At 46.1% G+C, this 22,403-nt stretch overlaps 1 protein-coding gene across 2 annotated transcripts in view; it reads right to left on the bottom strand.

Moving 5' to 3' along the window:
- Nucleotides 1–22,403, bottom strand: part of TMC5 (transmembrane channel like 5) — a 47,759-nt gene that overhangs the window by 5,748 nt on the left and 19,608 nt on the right. For both annotated transcript variants that reach the window (XM_038763047.1, XM_038763048.1), the window contains 10 exons: nucleotides 21,965–22,120; nucleotides 18,420–18,571; nucleotides 12,768–12,846; nucleotides 8,618–8,715; nucleotides 6,859–6,954; nucleotides 5,270–5,345; nucleotides 3,798–3,931; nucleotides 3,322–3,495; nucleotides 2,728–2,806; nucleotides 1,986–2,093 (listed from right to left, as the gene is read on the bottom strand). In XM_038763047.1, coding sequence (XP_038618975.1) covers nucleotides 1,986–2,093; nucleotides 2,728–2,806; nucleotides 3,322–3,495; nucleotides 3,798–3,931; nucleotides 5,270–5,345; nucleotides 6,859–6,954; nucleotides 8,618–8,715; nucleotides 12,768–12,846; nucleotides 18,420–18,571; nucleotides 21,965–22,120 — 1,152 coding nt within the window. The remainder of the gene's footprint in view (nucleotides 1–1,985; nucleotides 2,094–2,727; nucleotides 2,807–3,321; nucleotides 3,496–3,797; nucleotides 3,932–5,269; nucleotides 5,346–6,858; nucleotides 6,955–8,617; nucleotides 8,716–12,767; nucleotides 12,847–18,419; nucleotides 18,572–21,964; nucleotides 22,121–22,403) is intronic.

Below are 22,403 nucleotides of genomic sequence, written 5' to 3' on the forward strand. Positions count from 1 at the left end.
TACAGCTACCTATAAATTTTGTTATAAATTATTTATTCATATTAAGCTCACTGTGGGCAGGAGAACCTGTCTACCAACTCTGCTGAATTATAGTCTCCCAAGCACTTAGTACAGTGCTCTGGGCAGGGAATGTCTATTATATTGTTATATTGTACTCTCCTAAGCGCTTAGTACAGTGCTCTGCACACAGTGAGCACTCAATAAATATGACTGATTGATTGATTGACTGATGTTGGTCTGGTCTTGCTTACTTCGGGTCTCCAACAAGAGCTAAGAATTTCCTCATGAGGCTGAAAAGACTCCAAATCAGGTCTCTTTGTCTTAGAGAAGCAGCGTGGCTCAGTGGAAAGAGCCCGGGCATTGGAGTCAGAGGTCAGGGGTTCGAATCCCAGCTCCGCCACATGTCTGCTGTGTGACCTTGGGCAAGTCACTTACCTTCTCTGGGCCTCAGTTACCTCATCTGTAAAATGGGGATTAAGACTGGGAGCCCCCCGTGGGACAATTTGATCACCTTGTTACTTCCCCAGCGCTTAGAACAGTGCTTTGCACATAGTAAGCACTTAATAAATGCCATTATTATTATTATTATTATTATTATTATTACCTCTGTTAAGCCTGTATTCCTCTTTTCAGCTCTGTTCAACTGGCTTCCCAGTGATCTTTCAATGACATCTATTGAGCTCTAACTCTGTGTGGAGCACTGGAGTGCACTGTGTAGACCGTGCAGAGCATTTGGGAGAGTAAGTAGGCCCAATCCCTGCTTTCAAGCTTACAGTCTAGCGGGAGACACAGATTCTAAAATAAACTACCTTCAATTTGAAAGGTTGGCACCTTCATTCATTCATTCATTCAATCGTATTTATTGAGTGCTTACTGTGTGCAGAGCACTGTACTAAGCGCTTGGGAAGTACAAGTTGGCAACATATAGAGATGGTCCCTACCCAACAGTGGGCTCACAGTCTAGAAGGGGGATCATTACCCTCACTAAAGTCCCACAATGTGCCACTCAGAACCAATTGGACCCCTTCCCGGAGAGCTTCCACAACCCGGCAAGACAACGGGTAGGGGGAAAATGGTGCCAAAAAGGGAAAGGAAAGACTTTAGAATCCTAGTCAGCCTGATAGTCAACCAAGTAGAGTCAAGTGACTAGGTGGTTTGTTTCTCCAAACACCCAGAGTTTTAGTCCTTATTTACTTCAAATGAGAGCAAAAGAAATGACCACTGTTCTAAGTTTTAGACCTTCTGTGTTGAAATGTGACAAAAAGTATTATTAGCAAATCCTCCCCTTTATTAGTTACCTAAGTTAGATAACTTATCATTAAGGCTGATAAGAAGAAAGACGTGGATTTTGCCTTTGTTTCACCATTCCTTTCCCCCTAGGCTTTAGAAATTGAGGGTGTATCTGTGAAAGAAATCGGAGGATAAATGGGCAAGGTCCAACTAGATCATGGCAGTGAGTAAAGCACGGTCTTGGGAGTCAGAAACTAATAGGTTCTAATCCTGGCTCTGCCACTTGCCTGCTGTATCACCTTGGGCAAATCACCTCAGTTACTTTATCTGTAAAAATATTGATATATATATAGAATATTACATATTTATATTATATTATTATTCTATATATATATAGAATATTATATATTTATAAGAATATTTATTTATTTTACTTTGTTAATATGTTTTGTTTTGTTGTCTGTCTCCCCCTTCTAGACTGTGAGCCCGCTGTTGGGTAGGGACTGTCTCTATATGTTGCCGACTTGTACTTCCCAAGCGCTTAGTACAGTGCTCTGCACACAGTAAGCGCTCAATAAATACAATTGAATGAATGAATGAATAATAAATGAGTCCAGAAAAGTAAGTGAAAACTAGGTAGCTATTAACTATATTCCTCCCAAAAGACCCAACAGATGGGTCTTATGAATTTTCAAGGGAAACCAACTCTTATCAGCAGAGGACCAAACCCCGGAGAGTTCAGCGTAAGGACTCACATCTGCAGTCTTCCTTTCAGACGATTGATGGTTTAGTACCACAGACCTGTTCCGGGTCTCCTGCAACTTGCGGAGCTTTTCGAGTAGGAACATTTTATCTTTTCCCTCCTGTGGACAAAAAGGGGATGGATTTTATTCTGCCCAGGGATGCTTCTGCCATTAAAGAAAGGATTCTGAAATCTTCTTAGAAATAAAGAAAAAAAAATCATTTCAATAACATGACACATCAGCCAGCTTTTCTCTTGTTTCCCTTCCTGGATTTCTGACTTCTCCCATGAACAGAGTTAGCCAATGCAGGGACCCCAGGACTCTCAGCTATTTTTCCTCCTTGGTCCTAGTTCTTGGAAGGATGGTTTTAGACCCGGTTGGCTTCCAAGAAGCCTACTCCAGAGGGAGCCCGTCATTCCTGACTCAGTTTCCGAGTTGACCACGTGCCAGTCTGGCTCAAGGCGCGGACCACTAAATCAAAGAGCCCACCCACAGTGCCCCGGAGAGAAGGGAAAGACAAACATCTAACCAACTTAGAGAGGAATCATAGCCTAACCCATCACATTACACCAAGGGTTAATGCTTGCATTCCCACACCAACTCCATGACTTAGTGAATGGATTAAAAAATGTGCTGTCTTTTTTCCCCATCCCCACATGGCTAGTCTTATCCCTCCCCAATGGGGACTCATCAAAGAAATCATTTGACGGTAATTCCCTGATTAAAAAACACAAAACATGGCTAAGGAACTTGCGTTGATGATCTGTTCGTGGAGAAGCTGGATCATGATCTTTCTTCCTTCAATTATTTGCAAGTAAAGATAAGTGATGATTCTGAAAAAGAGGGAGGACAAAGGAATGACATTTGTGACTATGCCCTGCCAACCAAGAGGAGAGCTGGTGGCTACGGTGTGCTTCTTCCGAGTCCTGAATTGGAGGCGGGAATGTCTGACAAATGTCCAGGGCAGAACTTGCATTCTGGGCTTCCCTTAAGTGCCGATTGATTGCTCGACTGATACTGGTAAAGAGGGTCTACCAAAAAAGAGCCCGCTCTGAGGAAACTACCAGAACAGCCTCCACCTCCCCCCAAGACAAAAAGAAAGGACTTTGGAGAAAAACGTGGCAGGGAATGTGTCTATTTCCTGTTGCATTGTACACTCCCAAGCACTTAGTGCAATGCTCTGCATATGGTAAGCGCTCAATAAATACGATTGAATGAGTGTGTCATTCACAGCTCTCCAAGATTCCCAAGCGCTTTATCTGTCTTTTCAAAGCAGGGTCTTCCTAGGATCACGCTGTCATGGCTTTCTCGTCCTACTCCCCTTCTGCCTCCGCCCACAGGCACTTACAAGACGAAGAGGGTGAGAATGAAGAAGAAGTGTACACTCCTGATTAGGTTGTGATAAATCCAGACGACCCACAAGGCACTGGGGTAGCTGCTTAGTGTTTCTATCCAGGTGTAAATCGTGTGGAAGATGGTATGCAAACCCTTGAATGGACCGCACTCTTCAGAAGGTTGTATTCTGGGAAGAGCCAGAAAGAAAAGCAAATCTCTGAGACAAGGCCCCAAAGAAGAATCTATTCCAAACAACTGTTTGTCACCCCTCGATGGCCACATCCACCATCGAGGAGTCAGTTCCTCATCCTGATAGGAAGGGGTCTGGTATCTTGTGGGGGGAAAAAAGAAATCCCTCCTGTCCCTCCCCCAAAAAAGAAGATGAAGTAGGGTTCTCATCATCCACTGCCCTAAAATGTGCTTGCTATTGACCAAGGAAATTGGTTTTGTCCAAAAATGCGTCAGTTGTGCAGGGGTGCTGTCTCCTACCTCCAGATGGTGATGGCCAGGACACAGAGGACGCCAGAGAAGGATGGAAAGAACAGCAGGAAAATGAACAGAGTCATCATCTGAGAAGCCCGCCAAACTTTGCGTGGAGGCTGGCAATTCTTCATGAGACTGAACTGGAAGAAACAGCCAGCGGCTTTGCATATCTCTTCCATCACCTGTTCCTCCACCTCTGCCTCCCCCTCAGTCCCTTCCACCCACGTGTCCTTTCCCTGGCTCTGCTTGGAACTCCCGCCACCCCCTGACTTCACATCCGACTGCTCACCGCTCTTTCTCTCCCCATCTTCAAAGCCCTGCTGAAACTCACATCTCTTCCAAGAAGCCTGCCCTGACTAACTTATCTTCCCACCCTATTCTCCCTCCCTTTTGCATCACCTGTGCTTTTGGATCCCTACCCCCTAAACACAGATACTCACCCTCTCCACCTCCACAGCACTTACGTACATATCCTTTTATTTTGCTGCTTTATCTGACAATTATATTGTCTGCCTCTCCCACTAGACTGTAAGCCCATCGTGGGCAAGGAACATGATAATAATAATAATTATTATGGCATTTGTTAAGCGCTTACTATGTGCAAAGCACTGTTCTAAGCGCTAGGGAGCTTACAAGGTAATCAGATTGTCCCACATGGGGCTCACAGTCTTAATCCCCATTTTACAGTTGAGGAAACCGAGGCACAGAGAAGCTAAGTGACTTGCCCAAGGTCCCACGGCTGACAGTTGGTGGAGCCGGAATTTGAACTCATGACCTCTGACTCCAAAGCCCGGGCTCTTTCCATAGAGCCATGCTGCTTCTCTACCAGCTCTAATGTACCCTCGCAAGGGCCTAGTACAGTGCTCTACACCCCTTCCTAGCCATAAATGACTCAAACAGTGGTATTTATTAAGCGCTCACTCAAGCAGAGCACTGTAATAAGCACTTGGAAGAGAGTTAGCTCCCTACATGCTCTCCCCTCCCGCAGTCTAGGGTAATAGATGCCTTTCTTGGGTAGCTTGTGAGTCATCTTCCTCACAGTCCTCTTCACAACCAGGAGGACCAAGATACCCCATGCTCTACCCACTAAGCCACACGGCTTCTCTGGTGACGTGTGGAAGCCCCAGGTCCCTGGAATCCCATCCGGGACTTTGGAACTGCTTCCCTAAGTGGGTGGCCCAGATTCCACACTGCCCCCCGCAATCCGGGGGTGCTGGGGAGAAGAGAACACTGCCATGTAGCATGGCAGGTTATAGCACTCATCTTCCCACCGGGATCTGGCCTCCTCCTTCCTTAATTATCCCCAAAAGTGCCTCAGTATTCCCCCTCGTGATGGACGGGGCCAGACAAGAACTCCTCTCGAGGCCTTTTTCACCCGCACATCTCTCTGTTTTTGATACGGAGCACCACGTGCCGACGGGGGAGGGAGGCGGGGAACCTGACAAGCTGATCCTGAAGCCAGTCACAGAGCTTCTCACCTTTTTGATGTAAAACATGATGAAAAGGGTGATTATCTGGATGAGGGGTAGCAGAGGAGAGAAGAATAGCCCAATCCTGGGTGAGAAAAAGTCTTATTTATAAAAGCCATTTGAGTAATCTCTCTCGCCGTTGACCCCTTACTCTCTCCCTCCCTCTTCATATCCCACAGACTATTGCTCTCACGCCCTTCAAGCCCTCCAAAAATCACAGCTTCTCTGGGAAGTCCTCCCCAATTTATATCTCACCATCCCGCCCTATTTTCCCTCCACCCTGTATCCATACCCTCCTTCCCCCCTATAGCACTTAGATACATACCCTTACACTTCTTCACCTCCCCTAGCAGCACCTAGATTGTAAACTCTTTAACGGCCGAGATTGGGTCTACTTCCTTAATTGTATTCTCTCAAGCATTGAGTACAGAGCTCTGCCCAGAGAAAAAACCACTGATTGATCGATTGGGTGGCAGTCCATTTAAACCACCCAGATGTCGGAAAGCAGTGTGGGAGCAGTGTGCCTAATGGATTAAGGATGGATCTGGGAGCCAGAAGACCTGAGTTCTAATCCCAGCTCTGTCGCTTTTTTTTTTAATGGTATTTGTTAAGCATTCATTCATTCATTCATTCATTCAATCGTATTTATTGAGCGCTTACTGTGTGCAGAGCACTGTACTAAGCACTTGGGAAGTACAAGTACTTACCATGTGCCAAGCACTATTCTAACCACTGGGGTAGAAACAAGTTATTTAGCTCCGACAGAGTCCCTGTCCCACACGGGGTTCACAGTCTTAAGTAGGAGGGAGAATAGGTATCTCACGCCCATTTTACAGTTGAGAAAGCTGAGGCACAGAGAAGTTAAGTGATTTGCCCAAGGTCTCATCCCAGCACTGGGATTAGAACCCAGTTCTGGCTCTAAGGCCACTGCTCTTTCCACTAGTCCACACTCCTTCTTTGCTGTGTGACCTTGGGCAAGTTCATTCATTCAGTCATATTTATTGAGCACTTACTGTGTGCAGAGCACTGTAGTAAGCACTTGGGAGAGTATAATACAACAAAGTCATTTGACTTCTCTGTGCCTCAGTTTCCTCATCTGCAAAATGGGGATTCAGTACTTGTTCTTCCTCCATCTTAGACTGGGAACCTCATGTCCGGCAGGGATTCTATCCAGCCTGATTAATTTGTATCTACGCCAGTATTTAGAACACTGCTTTACACATAATAACTGCTTAACAAAAATCATAAAGAAAAACAAAATCCCTCTGCAGGTGGGCCAGCTGATATTTACCTTCTAAGATACCCTGATTTACTTTGAGATAAAAACCATTTTTTCTCCTCACATGTATTTAATGAGAAATCCAGAGAGAAGTACTCCAGTGATGAAGTGGACCAGGGTGGTTTGCTGAAGTCCCTTACTATCAAAATAAACCCAGCATGGGGAGTCAGGGGTTGCAAAACGTTGTAATGGTAACACAGAACAAAAAGAGACTAAAACCCACCCCTGGATTATGGTTTAATTTGACATTGACCTGTCTTTGGACAGTCTCGAAAAAGTTTGAAGTAACTTCCCAGAATGAACAGCAACCTCTGCTTACCACACCAGGGTCTGGGTATAGATCAGGTCCAAGACGTTTCTGGCAATGTCAAATTCCGGGACCCCAAGCCTCGTGATAACGTGAGTGCCGACCATTCTGCCGAACAACAAAACATTAGGGATTCGGAGGAGCCAGTCAATGCAGGAAAAGAGAGTTCCTTTAGACTAGACAATTGAAGATTCGCCCATCCCTACTCTAATTGCCCTTGAGTAAGAGGATTTTCTGTGGCAGTCATTGTAAAGGGTCCTTCTATTTGCCTGTTTGTGGGTCCTTTATACATTTTTATAATTCTGCCACTCAGGGTAGATACACTTATATGCTTGGGTTTATTCCATCTTCCCCCGGAGAGGACTAGGGGAAGTCTAATTGGTTTTCTGAAACTCCCAGTAATGATTAATTCAATGTTCTGCACACAACCTGATCGATGTCTTCTGGTAAATACTTGGATAAGCAAGGCTCCCTGGCTGCTTCTGCCCACTTCCTGATTGAGAAGCAGCTTGGCTCAGTGGAAAAAGCACGGTCTTTGGAGTCAGAGGTCATGGGTTCAAGTCCCAGCTCTGCCAACTGTCAGCTGTGTGACTTTAGGCAAGTCACTTAACTTCTCTGTGCCTCAGTTACCTCATCAGTAAGATGGGGATTAAGACTATAAGCCCCTGTGGGATGACCTGATCACCTTGTAACCTCCCCAGCACTTAGAACAGTGCTTTGCACATAGTAAGCGCTTAATAAATGCCATTATTATGATTATTATTATGATTATTATGCTAAGTGGTAGGCAAGAGGTTTGTTTGCAACGTGAGCTCCGAGTCTTTCGGGCCGGGGGGTGGAAGGGTTGCCCGTCGGTCCCTGCCTCAAACAAAAATGCTTTTAGGAACCCAATTATGTCTCCCCTTCCTACCTTACTTTGCTAATCTACTACCATTCAGCATGCACATTTGGCTCCTCTAACACCAACCTACTCACCGGGCCTCGATTTCACCTGTCTCTCACTGCTGACCTCTTGCCCACATCCTCCTTCTGGCCTGGAATTCCTTCCCCTTTTCTAACAGACCACCACTCTCCCCTTCTTCAAAACCCTACTAAGATGGTACCCCCTTCAAAGGAACTTCCCTGACTAAGCGTTCATTCCCCTGCCTTATTTGCCCTCCTCTCTGTGTGGCTTATGCTCTTGGCTCTGTATCCCTTAAGCACTTTAATACTAACACCACACTCAGCCCCATGACACTTTTGTACCTATGCTTATACTCTGCTATTTCCCCTATCTGTATTTTATTTTCATGTCATTCTCCCCCTCTGAACTGTAAGCTCCTTGCGGGGAGAGATCGTATCTACCAACTCTATTTAATTGTACTCCTGCAAGCACTTAGTACAGTGCTCTACAAATAGTAAGTGATCAGTAAATACTATCGATTGGTAGATCAATTGATTCTGGGGAGAGAAAGCAAGACCTGGTCATCTAGCAGAATGGGAGCATGGAAAGATTAAAAGTTTGGGGGCCAGGGGACCTACATTATAGTCCCAGTTCTGCCAAAGGCATCCTATGTGATTTTCCACAAGTCACTTATCCTCTCTGGGGCTGTATTTCCTCACCTGTCCTTTCCCAAGTACTTAGTACAGTGCACCACTCACAGTGAGCACTTGATAAACACCACTGATCGATTGGTCCACAGAGGACCAGAAGTTTTACGATCAAAGGGAGTCTGGGGCCCAACCACAGAAATGCGATCAACGAGGTTCCCGAGATTGGTCGAGGATTTACCTACGCGCATACTCCCCGATTAGGGAGTCCAATAATGAAAAGACAAAGTCCATCAGAAGGAGCCGGTAGATATCCTGGCCAATGATTGTCTCCCAGCACTAGGAAGCAAAGAGAAAGTGGCTGTAAAGCGTGTTCAGCCTCGGTGGTCTCCGAGCCATTTTCCAGATCGCCCAACTGGGCGCCCTATCCCAGCCCCGGCCCGGCCCCAGAGACCCAGTGCGGCAGAAGTCTGGCTGCCCTTGGCCCTTCTGGGGGTCCCCAAGGAGGGATGATTATCGATAATCCCAGTCAACTCTGTAAAAAACATTCCATTCTAGGGAGAGTCTCATTATCTGGAGGCATCTTGGGGAGGAAGGAGAGAGAAAGCTTTCCCTGCATCTGTGATGAAAGCAGGGGGCGGAAAAAGTAGCTTCCAAACAATGTCACATGTCAAGGCTCAGTTATTCAAGGCCCGCTTATCTCTACTTGGTGGATTACCCAAGCTGCTTTCCTCTCTCTCCTCCTTCCTGCTGTTGGTCTTAGGATCTTGTCAAGTCTCATTAAACCCTTCCACCAGAGTGGACCTGGGGAAGTACAAGGAGTCGCTTAAATCCAAGTCCTCTTTGTTATGGACTCTGGTAAAATGTGAGGGGAAATCAAAGCTAATGTTCAAATGGGACCTGGGGCTTCCTGCGAGAGGGTCTCATCCCAGAGCTCTACTCTGTTCAATTCCTCGCTCTCTTGACTGCCAGGTCTGTGTGAGGCAAGATAATAATAATGATCATAATAATAATAATGGCATTTGTTAAGCGCTTGCTATGAGCAACGCACTGTTCTAAGCACTGCGGGGGACACAAGGTGATCAAGTTGTCCCATATGAGGCTCACAGTCTTAATCCCCATTTTACAGATGAGGTAACTGAGGCTCAGAGAAGTTAAGTGACTTGCCCAAGGTCACACAGCAGACATGAGGAGGAGCTGGAATTCGAACCCATGACCTCTGACTCCAAAGCCCATGCTCTTTCCACTGAGCCACGCTGCTTCTCTAAGATTGGATACCCTGTTCCCCAAGTCACCCAGAGCTGTGTCCTTGTCAATTATAGGTGAGACTTATGTGCTATATTTAGATCGAGTTGAGTCAAAGCAGGAAAGTGCCGGTCTCGGAGCTGGAGGACATAGGTTTGAGGCTGAGCTGTGTCGCTAACTTGCCTTAACTTCTCTGTACTTCAGTTTCCTCATCTGCAAAATGGGGATAATAACAACTGCCTTCTCTCCCTATCTCACAGGGCTGTTGTGAGGGCTGAAATGTACTAATTAAAGTGAGAGCACTTTGGGAATAAAAGCACCCTAGAAAACCAAGGTAATATTTTACACTGATGGAAGAAAAATGGACTTGGGGACTCCTTGATGTCTTTGCTCCACTTTCAGACAACCGCTCCCCCTCCTGCAACCCTCTTTAAATTTTCTCCTCCTTTTTCTCCCCCGACAGCTTTAAAATTGTTCCATCTCCCCGCCCTCCCTTGCACACAGCCCCTCAGCCTCTGCCCTACCTACAGAGCTGGGGCCACACAAGGGGCCGGTACTTTAAAGCCAGAACTGAAGTATTGCAAAGTTGAAACAAGGGGTGATAATAGTACGAGAAGCAACATGGCCTAGACCTGGATTCTAATCCTGACTCTGCCACTTTTCTACTCTGTGGCCGTGGGCAAGGCACTTCACTTCTCTGTGCCTCAGTTACCTTGTCTGTAAAATAGAGACTGAGACCGTGAGCCCTATATAATAATAATAATGACGATGATGATGGCGTTTGTTAAGCGCTTACTATGTGGAAAGCACTGTTCTAAGCGCTGGGGAGATTACAAGGTGATCAGGTTGTCCCATGTGGGTCTCACAGTCTTAATCCCCATTTTACAAATGAGGTAACTGAGGCTCAGAGAAGTTAAGTGACTTGCCCAAGGTCACACAGCAGACATGTGGGGGAGTCAGGATTAGAACCCATGACCTCTGACTCCCAAGCCCATGCTCTTTCCACTGAGTCACGCTGCTTCTCTAGAGAACAGGGACTCTTGTATTTACAGAGTCCCTATGTGGAACAGGGACTCCTGTATCAACCCCAGGGCTTAGTACAGTGCCTGGTACTTAGCAAGCACTTAACAGATACCACAATCAGTAGTAGTAGTGATAGTAAATAGGGTGTAAGTTTAGAAATGTTGCAAATGCCATTTGTAGTACCTCAAAAGGTCTTAAGTTGAAGATTTCCTGAACTGAATGCAGGTTTCAAGACTCCACACCATACCCTATATCTATCCACTTTCTTCTCTGTCTTGCCCTCACACTCTTCGCTCCTCCCAAGATAACTTTCTAGCTGCACATGGTCTGCAACCTCCTACCTCCAACTCCCTGCAGGCAATGCCCTCCTGTTCCAAATCCAACGAACCATGTCACTTCCCATATTTAAAGCTTCCTTGAAAAAGAATAATAATAATAGAAGTTGCTAAGCACCCAAGTAGAACAAGACAATGAGGATGGACACAATCCCAAATGGGGCTCCCAGTCTAAAGGGAAAGGTGCGGGGGGTGTCGACGGGTACTTTATCCCCATTTTCCAGATGAGAAAACTGAGACAGAGTAGTGACTTGCCCAAGGTCACACAGCACAAAAGTGGCAGAGGCAGAATTAAAACCCATGTCCTCTGACTCCTAGGCCTCTGCTCTTTCAGCCAAGTAATGCTTCTTTTCATAAAACTATTTCCAAGAGGCATTCCCGACTAATTCCCATCTTTTTTTTATCATGCCACCCCATCAGTCACTTTAGCAATAGAACTACAAATGCCCGTTTATTTATTGTCACTTTATTAAATTATTTGATTTGGTTTCTTTCACTTGAATCTAGGACCTTCTCTTTAACTTTTATATTTGGCAATTTATGTCCACTTCCCTCTGTAACAGGTTCTTGGGGACATACTCTAGAGACTGTGTGGGCAGGGAATGTGTCTATTATTGTACTCTCCCAAGTGCTTAGTACAGTGCTCTTCACTTAGTAAGCGCTTAATAAATTCAATTGAATGAATGAATCAAAGAGACTCCTTGCCCTCAAAGACCACAGCAGCCATCAATCTGAGAAAAGCAGGAGGCTCCCAAGAAGCACAGTTCATATCTTAATGAAAAGCACAAGCTTTTCTGTGCCTCTGCTTCCTCAGATATAAAATGGGTATAAAATACCTGCTCCCTCCCAACCCCCAGTTGGACTATGAATCTCATGTGAGATAGGGACTGTACTGATTGCATTATTTCTTCTCCAGTGCTTAATAATAATTATAATAATTATGGTATTTATTAAAACAGTGCCTTGCACATAGTAAGCGCTTAATAAATGCCATTATTAGTATTAAGTGCTTAGTATGCACCAAGCACTGTTTTAAGCACTGGGTAGATACAAGGCAAACAGGTTCGACACAGTCCCTGCCCCACATGGGGCTCACAGTTTCAATCCCCATTTTGCAGACAAGGTAACTGAAGTACAGAGAAGTGAATTGACTCACCCAAAGTCACACAGCAAACAAGTGGCGGAGCCAGGATTAGAACCCATGACCCCAGTAAACTCAACAAATCCCATCTTTTTGGCAATTTTTATCCAATTGTTTCCCCCATTAGATTGCAAGTCTCTTGAGTGCAGAAACCATGACTTAGATGTCTACTTTATGCTCCCAAGTGCCTAGTTGAGGGTTCAGCACGCTATAGGCATTCTAAAAATACCGATGAAGATTGCCACCACAAAGCCAGAAACCTGTGCCTATACAGATTTGAAGCAAATGACTTCCAGCCAGTATCAAAATATGAACTATGATATGATTTAATGTTTGCCAATCCCTTTTAGGTTGGAGTAAAAGAAGTAGGACTGGGTTACACTCTAAATAATAAACAAGCGATCTTGGCATTTCCTTTATTTTGTTAAATGAGCCCCGATTTTGATCTGTGCAAACACAACCATTAGCTTCCCGCTAATGTTCTAGAGATCCAGGTTGCAACTCAATCCTCCCCAGTTCATGGTCTCAGGTCTCTTTCAGTAATTTAAATCAAGGCACGGTGTTTTGTTTTGAGAACCACGGGAGCTTCCTCAGCATGTGAAGATTAAGGGACTGAACCCTAAGCAGCCAGGATTTTGAAATCTCACCTTTCCCTCCAATTTGGCCACGACGTTGAGCCAGTAGTAAGAAAGAATCCCGATGATTGATATCTTCAGAAAAACATTCCTGCAAACCAGGAAAAAAAGCAGGCATTTTACTCATAGGGAAATCACATTTCATTCTGCCACATAAATGTGACTTCTGCATTATCAAGTAGCTCTATGCTTACTATTACACACTAATATCTTTATAGTCTACTATTTCCCTATCTGAAATTTATTTTAATGCCTGTCTACCCCTCTAGCTAGTTAAGTGACTTGCCCAACGTCATACAGTAGGCAAGTAGCAAAGTCAGGATTAAAACCCTGGTCCTCGGATGCCCAGGTCTGTGCTCTTTCCACTAGGCCAATGGGATGGGAATGGGTTTTGAGAGCTGCTTCTCCTCAAAGTTTTTATTTTCTTATGATATTTGTTAAGTGCTTATTAAGTGCCAGACATTGTAATAACCACTGAGGTAGATATACAATAATCAGGTTGGACACTGTCCCTGTCCCACATGAGGCTCACAGCCTTAACCTGCATTTTACAGATGAGGTAACTGAGGCACGGAAAAGTGAAGTGACTTGAATACGATTGAATGAATGAATGAACAAGGTCACACAGCAGGGAAGCGACAGAGCTGGGATTAGAACCCAGGTCCTTTGACTCCCAGGGCTTCCAGTTCACAGCAATTTTAGAATTTATGACTTGTCGCTTGCTTGGCTCAGCTGCATTGGCTATAGATGTGGAAGAGACAGTTTGCTGGTCTTCATGGGCAGGTCCAGAGCAGGAGGGGAGCCCCAGGGTACAGAGTGGATGTGGGGAAGGAGGTGAATGTGGGAAGAGGGCAGAATGATGAGGGAGACTGAGGAGCAGTGAAGGAAACCAGAGGGAATTTGACCCTTTAATCACAGCTATGACGACCTACATGCTCCAGTCCGAAAAGCCTATCCTTGCTCTGAATCGGACATGGCTATTGTGTTTCGTGAAGTGATTTCTGTCCAGTGCCAGACCAAGGACTTCCTGGCTTCTCTCCTTTGAGAAGTAGCTTCTTGATCTCTATGGGGGTTAGAGGAGAAGAGCAGCATGGCCTGATGGATAGAGCACAGGCATGGAAGTCAGAAGGACCTGGGTTCCCATCCAAGCTCTGCCACTTTTTTTTTGATGGTGTTTGTTAAGCACTGAGTAGGTGCAAAGCACTGTTCTAAGCACTGCTACTTCAATCGATCAATCAATCGTATTGAGTGCTTACTGTGTGCAGAGCACTGTACTAAGCGCTTGGGAAGTACAAGTTGGCAACATATAGAGACGGTTCCTACCCAACAGTGGGCTCACAGTCTAGAAGGGGGAGACAGAGAACAAAACAAAACACATTAACAAAATAAAATAAATAGGATAGATATGTACAAGTAAAATAAATAGAGTAATAAATATGTACAAACATATAGACATATATACAGGTGCTGTGGGGAAGGGAAGGAGGTAAGGTGGGGGATGGAGAGGGGCAGGAGGGGGAGAGGAAGGAGGGGGCTGAGTCTGGGAAGGCCTCCTGGAGGAGGTGAGTTCTCAGTAGGGTCTTGAAGGGAGGAAGAGAGCTAGCTTGGCGGATGGGCAGAGGGAGGGCATTCCAGGCCAGGGGGATGACATGGGCTGGGGGTGCTGTGTGACCTTGAGCAAGTGGCTTCACTTCTCTGTGCTTCAGTTTCCTCATCTATAAAATGGGGATTAAGACTGTGAGCCCCATGTGGGACATAGACTGTGTCCAAACTGATTAGCTTGTATTATCTACCCCAGCTCTTAGGACAGTGCTTGATACATAGAAAGTGCTAACAAACACTATTTTTTTTTAAAGAGCAGCCTGCCCCTTGGGAGAGGGGGAGAAAAGTAATTGGGTAAGGACTGCATGGAATGGCTTGCGGGTATGATTAAGTTGAGGTGAATTTATTCATTCATTCAACTCATTCAATCATATTTACTGAGCACTTACTGGGCGCAGAGCTCTCTACTAAGCACCTGGGAGAGTACACTAATATGTACTGTTAATATGTTTTGTTAATATGTTTGGTTTTGTTCTCTGTCTCCCCCTTCTAGACTGTGAGCCCACTGTTGGGTAGGGACCATCTCTATATGTTGCCAACTTGTACTTCCCAAGCGCTTAGTCCAGTGCTCTGCACACAGTAAGTGCTCAATAAATACAATTGATTGATTGATTATTCATTTTTCTTGTTCATATCTATTCTATTTATTTTATTTTGTTAATATGTTTGGTTTTGTTCTCTGTCTCCCCCTTCTAGACTGTGAGCCCACTGTTGGGTAGGGACTGTCTCTATATGTTGCCAACTTGTACTTCCTAAGCGCTTAGTACAGTGTTCTGCACACAGTAAGTGCTCAATAAATACGATTGATTGATTGATTGCTTACACTATAACAATAAGCAGACAAACCCACTGTCCACAATGCATTTACAGTCTAGAGAGGGAAACAGGCACTAATATAAATAAATAAATGACAGCTAAATACAGAAGTGCTGCTGTGAGGCTGGGATGGGAGGATGAATAAAGGAAGCAAGTCAAAGGAGGGAGTAAAAGGAAAGGAGGGTTTGGTCAGGGAAGGCCTCTTGGAGGAAATGTGCCTTGTGTAAGGCTTTGAAGTGGGGGAGAGCCATTGTCTGTCCGATATGAGGAGGGTGGGCATTCCAGGTCAAAGGCAGGATGTGGGAGACGGGTCTCTGGCAAGTGGTTGGAGGGTTCACGCTGCCTTCATCTGGTTGCCTTGGCTACCTGAAATGACTGCCAGACCACAGTGTGAAAGAGTGGGGTGTGGAGGGGGGGACGTGAAGGGGGAGAGTGATCACGCCAGAATAATAATGTAATAATAATGTTGGTATTTGTTAAGCGCTTACTATGTGCCAAGCACTGTTCTAAGCGCTGGGGTAGATACAAGGTATCAGGTTGTCCCACGTGGGGCTCACAGTCTTCATCCCCATTTTACAGATGAGGTAACTGAGGCCCAGAGAAGTGAAGTGACTTGCCCAAGGTCACACGGCTGGCAAGTGAAGCAGCGTGGCTCAGTGGAAAGAGCACGGGCTTTGGAGTCAGAGGTCACGGCTCCACCAATTGTCAGCTGTGTGACAATTCTGTGCCTCAGTTACCTCATCTGTAAAGTGGGAATGAAGACTGTGAGCCCCCCGTGGGACAACCTGATCACCTTGTAACCTCCCCTGCGCTTAGAACAGTGCTTTGCACATAGTAAATGCTTAATAAATGCCATTATTATTATTAATAAGGTGGCAGAGTCAAGATTAGAACCCACAACCTCCGACTCCCAAACCCAGGCTCTTACCACTAAGCCGGACGTCATCACCTCTGCTGCATGGGGCAAGTCCTCACCCCTGTGGACCTGCCTGGCAAGTCTGAGCCCTTTATACACAGCCTCGCTCCACCTGGATAACAGCTGCTTCAGGGACGAGGGAGGCTGAGGAGGACACTAAAGAGGCTGGAAGGAAGGGAGGCCAGGGGCAGGGCACGGAGACTGGAAACTGTACTAAGCGCTTGAGAGAGTACAATATAGCAGACCCATTCCCTGCCCACAGTGAGCTTACAGTCTAGAGGTGGAGACAGACATTAACATCAATAAATACATTACGGATATGTACATAAGTGCTGTGGGGCTGGGAGGTGGGGCGGTGAATAAAGGGAGCAAATCAGGATAACACAGAAAGGAATGGGAGAGTGGAAGAAAAGGAAATGAGGGCTTTGACAGGGAAGGCCTCTTGGAAGAGATTTGCCTTCAGTAAGACTTTGAATGGGGGGAGAGTAATTGTTGGATGTGAAGAAAGGAGGGAGCCCGCAACATTGGTGTCATCCTCGACTCCGCTTTCTCGTTCACCCCTCACATCCGATCGGTCACCAAAAGTGCTCAATAAATACGATTAAATGAATGAGTTCCAGGCCAGAGGCAGGATGTAGGTGAGAGGTCAGTGGTGAGATAGACAAGATGGAGGTACAGTGAGTGGGTTGACTTTAGAGGAGAAAAGTGTGCAGGCTGGGTTGTAGTAGTAGAATACCTTGGTGAATTAGGAGAGGGCAGGGTGATTGAGTTCTTTAAAGCTGACAGTAAGGAGGTTCTGTTTGATTTTTGACCCAGATCCAGAAGCAGAGACTTCTGTGTGCCTTGTGCCACCTCCCAGCCCCACAGCACTTATGTACATATCTGTAATGTATTTATTGATGTTAATGTCTGTCTCCACCTCCAGACTGTAAGCTCACTGTGGGCAGGGAATGTGTCCGCTGTATTGTACTCTCTCAAGCGCTTAGTACAGTCTCCAGTCTCCGTGCCCTGCCCCTGGCCTCCCTTCCTTCCAGCCTCTTTAGTGTCCTCCTCAGCATGGCACCTCTTTCTCAGAGCCTATCGGGAACACTGCTACTGTCTCTAAGTTCAGGCCTCGTTCTCGACGTCAGTTCCCATTAGATCGTAAGCTCCTTGAGGGCAGGGACTGTGTCAGCTTCCAATTCTGCAGAAGCCTCCCAAATGCTTTATACAGTGCTCAGCACATGGCTGGCGCTCAATAAATACCACTGATGGATTGAAGAGGCAGCCAGCCGTTGAAGGCTTGGCCAAAAACAGCAGACACCCATGTCCCTGCTCAGCACAGAAGCCGTATCCAGGCACGACCAGATGTGCCAGCCAAGGGGGTAACAGAGAAGCCAGAACTGGCAACTCTCCCCATCCCCTACCATCTATGGGGTAAAGTCCCCTGTAACAGTGGTGTGGCCTAGTGGAAAGAGCACATCTGGGTTCTAATGCCGCCTCTGCCACTTTCTGCTGGGTGACCTCGGGCAAGTCACTTCATTCATTCATTCATCCATTCAATTGTATTTATTGAGCGCTTACTGTGTGCAGAGCACTGTACTAAGCGCTTGGGAAGTACAAGTCAGCAACATATAGAGACGGTCCCTACCCAACAGCGGGCTCACAGTCTAGAAGGGGGAGACAGACAACAAAACATATTAACAAAGTAAAATAAATAAATATTCTTATAAATATATAATAGTCTTATGTATATATAAATATTTTTACACATAAAGTAACTGAGGTGACTTGCCCAAGGTGATACAGCAGGCAAGTGGCACAGCCAGGATTAGAACCTATTAGTTTCTGACTCCCAAGACCGTGCTTTACTCACTGCCATGATCTAGTTGGACCTTGCCCATTTATCTTCTGATTTCTTTCACACATACACCCTCAATTTCCAATGCGTAGGGGGAAAGGAATGGTGAAACAAAGGCAAAATCCACTCTTTCATCTTATCAGCCTTAATGATGTTATCTAACTTAGGTAACTAATAAATAATAATAATGATAATAATTTGCTAATAATACTTTTTGTCACATTTCAACACAGAAGGTCTAGAACAGTACAGTGGTCATTTTTTTGGTCTCATTTGAAGTAAATAAGGACTAAAACTCTGGGTGTTTGGAGAAGGGAACCACCTAGTCACTTGACTCTACTTGGTCACTTCTTAGTGCCTCAGTCCACTCATCCGTAAAATGGGGATTCAATGAGCCCCATGTGGGACAGGGACTGTTTCCAACCTGATTATCTTGTGCTTAGCACGGTGCTTGATACTTGAATATCACAGTTATTATTATTATTATTACCTGATGATAATGACGTAGACCTGGTGCCTGGGAAGGTCAAACTTCTCCACAAGGCCGAAGAAGGAGTAGAAAAGGGGCACGATGAAGTTAATACAGCACACGATGAAGGGCAGCAGCAGGGTGGCTGCTTGGTTGCTTGTGTCTATCAAAAACTGCCATCAGAGAGGAAGCAGGGAACAACAGACATGAGAAGACTCTAAGCTTGTTGTAGGTACAGGATATGTCTACCGACTCTATGGTATTCTCCCAAGCTCTTAGTACAGTGCTCTGTACACAGTAAGGGCTCAATAAATATGATTGAATGAATGAATGAATAAATACCATTGACTGATTGACTGATTATATGTATATATGTTTGTACATATTTATTACTCTATTTATTTATTTTACTTGTACATATCTATTCTATTTATTTTATTTTGTTAGTATGTTTGGTTTTGTTCTCTGTCTCCCCCTTTTAGACTGTGAGCCCACTGTTGGGTAGGGACTGTCTCTATATGTTGCCAACTTGGACTTCCCAAGCGCTTAGTACAGTGCTCTGCATACGGTAAGCGCTCAATAAATACGATTGATGATGACAATGATGATGATGAAGGCACACTATCCCAGGGGCAGAAACACGAAGAACAGAAGGCCAAAGCCAGCGGCCACAACTCCAGGCCATCTTCCAGCCCAGGGGTACCAGAACGCTCCCTGGAACTGGTTAACCTCAGAGAAGCAGTGAGGCCTAGTTGAAAGAGAAAGGGCCTGAGATTCAGAGGACCCAGTTTCTAATCCTGACTCTGCCTCTTGCCTGCTGTGTGACCTTGGGTAAGTTACTCAACTGCTCTGTGCCTCAATTTCCTCATCTGTAAAATGGGCATTAAATACCTGTTCTTCCTCCTTACACCGAGAGCCTCATGTTTGGACCGGGACTGTGTCCAAACTGATGGTCTTGTATCTACCCCAGCACTTAGTAAAGTGCCTGGCACATAGAAAGGGAGGAAGAGAGCTAGCTTGGCGGATGTGTGGAGGGAGGGCATTCCAGGCCAGGAGAAGGACGTGGGCTGGGGGTTGATGGCGGGATAGGCGAGAACAAGGCCCGGTGAGGAGGTTAGCTGTGGCAGAGGAGCGGAGGGTTCGGGCTGGGCTGGAGAAGGAGAGAAGGGAGGTGAGGTAAGATGGAGTGAGGTGATGGAGAGCCTTGACGCCGAGAGTGAGGAGTTTTTGCTTCATGCGAAGATTGACAGGCAACCACTGGAGATTTTTGAGGAGGGGAGTGACATGCCCAGAGCGTTTCTGTGAAAAGATAATCCGGGCAGCAGAGTGAAGAATAGCCTGAAGCGGGAAGAGACAGGAGGATGGGAGATCAGAAAGGAGGCTGATGCAGTATAGATGAGGCCCTAAGAAATGAAGTGATTTACCCAAGGTCACCCAGCAGAAAAGTGCCCTGCACAAGGTAAGCACTCAATCAATCAATCAATCAATCAATCGTATTTATTGAGTGCTTACTGTGTGCAGAGCACTGTACTAAGTGCTTGGGAAGTACAAGTTGGCAACATATAGAGACAGTCCCTACCCAACAGTGGGCTCACAGTCTTAAAGGGGGAGACAGAGAACAAAACCAAACATACTAACCAAAATAAAATAAATAGAATAGATATGCACAAGCAAAATAAATAAATAAATAGAGTAATAAATATGTACAAACATATATACATATATACAGGTGCTGTGGGGAAGGGAAGGAGGTAAGATGGGGGGATGGAGAGGGGGACGAGGGGGAGAGGAAGGAAGGGGCTCAGTCTGGGAAGGCCTCCTGGAGGAGGTGAGCTCTCAGTAGGGCCTTGAAGGGAGGAAGAGAGCTAGCTTGGCGGATAGGCAGAGGGAGGGCATTCCAGGCCCAGGGGATGACGTGGGCTGGGGGTTGATGGCGGGACAGGCGAGAACGAGGTACCATGAGGAGATTAGCGGCAGAGGAGCGGAGGGTGCGGGCTGGGCTGGAGAAGGAGAGAAGGGAGGTGAGGTAGGAGGGGGCGAGGTGATGGACAGCCTTGAAGCCCAGGGTGAGGAGTTTCTGCCTGATGCGCAGATTGATTGGTAGCCACCGGAGATTTTTGAGGAGGGGAGTAACATGCCCAGAGCATTTCTGGACAAAGACAATCCGGGCAGCAGCATGAAGTATGGATTGAAGTGGGGAGAGACATGAGGATGGGAGATCAGAGAGAAGGCTGATGCAGTAGTCCAGACGGGACAGGATGAGAGCTTGAATAAGCAGGGTAGCAGTATGGATGGAGAGGAAAGGGCGGATCTTGGCAATGTTGCGGAGCTGAGACCGGCAGTTTTTGGTGACGGCTTGGATGTGAGGGGTGAATGAGAGAGCAGAGTCAAGGATGACACCAAGGTTGCGGGCTTGTGAGATGGGAAGGATGGTAGTGCCGTCAACAGAGATGGGAAAGTCAGGGAGAGGGCAAGCCCCTGGGAACACCTCCCCACACCTGCCCCAGATGGTGGTCTTTTTTTAAAAAACAAATAAATAAATAAATAAATGATGGCATTTGTTAAGCACTTACTATGTGCAAAGCACTGTTCTAAGTGCTGGGGAAAATACAAGGTGATCAGGTTGTTCCACGTGGGGCGCACAGCCTTAATCCCCATTTTACAGATGACATAACTGAGGCCCAGAGAAGATAAGTGATTTGCCCAAATCACACAGTTGATAAATGGCGGAGCCGGGATTTGAACCCATGACCTCTGGCTCCCAAACCCAGGCTCTTTCCATTGAGCCACACTGCTTCTCTAAATAGCATTTAGGTGCTCACCATGTGCCAGCTACTGTACTAAGTGCTGGGGTAGACACAAGCCAATCAGGTTGGATCCAATCCATGTCCCATATGGGGCTCACGGTCTTAATCCCTCTAGAATGTAAGCCCAGTGTGGCTAGGGACTGTCTTTCTTTATTGCTGAATTAGAGAAGCAGCGTGGCTTAGTGGCAAGACCCCAGGCTTGGGAGTCAGAGGTCGTGGGTTCTAATCACGACTCTGGTGCTTGTCAGCTGTGTGACTTTGGGCAAGTCACTTCGCTTCTCTGTGCCTCAGTTCCCTCATCTATAAAATGGGGATTGAGACTGTGAGCTCCACGTGGGACGACCCGATTCCCTTGTATCTACCCCAGCACTTAGAACAGTGCTTGGCACACAGTAAGCGCTTAACAAATACCAACATTATTGTTATTATTAATTGTACTTTCCAAGCGCTTAGTACAGAGTTCTGCACACACTATGCGCTCAATAAATACGATTGACTGAATGATTGAGCAACCCCCATTGTCTGGAGGAGGTAACTGAGGCCCAGAGAAGTGAAATCGACTTGCAAGGTCCCACAGCAGACAAGTGGTGGAGCTGGGATTTGAACCCGGGTCCTTCTCATTCCCAAGGACATGCTTTATCCATTAGGCTTTATCCTTGACAGGGATACCCAGGTAGTAATAATAATAATGGCACTTGTTAAGCGCTTACTATGTGCAAAGCACTGTTCTAAGCGCTGGCACTGTTCTAAGCGCTGTACCTTGAGGTTGATTTCAGAGAGGTAATAAACAGCTGTGCAGCAGGTAGCGGCCGTGCCCGTCGACAGCACCCAGGCGCATAAGTGGATACCCAGTTGAACCATTCTCTTCTTTAAAGGAAGCTTCACTCTGTCCTGCAGTCTCTCCGACAGATTTTCCTGGAACCACAAGCGAATGCCTGGTCAAACAGAGACCCTTCTACAGACGGCAACTCCCTCACTCATTCATTCGATCGTATTTAATGAACGCTTACTGTGTGCAGAGCACTGTACTAAGCGCTTGGGAAAACGCAACAATGAACAGACATATGACGACTTGACACCTGTCCACGTTTTGTTTTGTCGTCTGTCTCCCCCTTCTAGACTGTGAGCCCGTTGTTGGGTAGGGATCGTCTCTATATGTTGCCAACTTGTACTTCCCAAGCGCTTAGTACAGTGCTGT

This window comes from Tachyglossus aculeatus, chromosome 21, assembly GCF_015852505.1.
Source record: "Tachyglossus aculeatus isolate mTacAcu1 chromosome 21, mTacAcu1.pri, whole genome shotgun sequence".
Classification (NCBI taxonomy): Eukaryota; Metazoa; Chordata; class Mammalia; order Monotremata; family Tachyglossidae; genus Tachyglossus; species Tachyglossus aculeatus.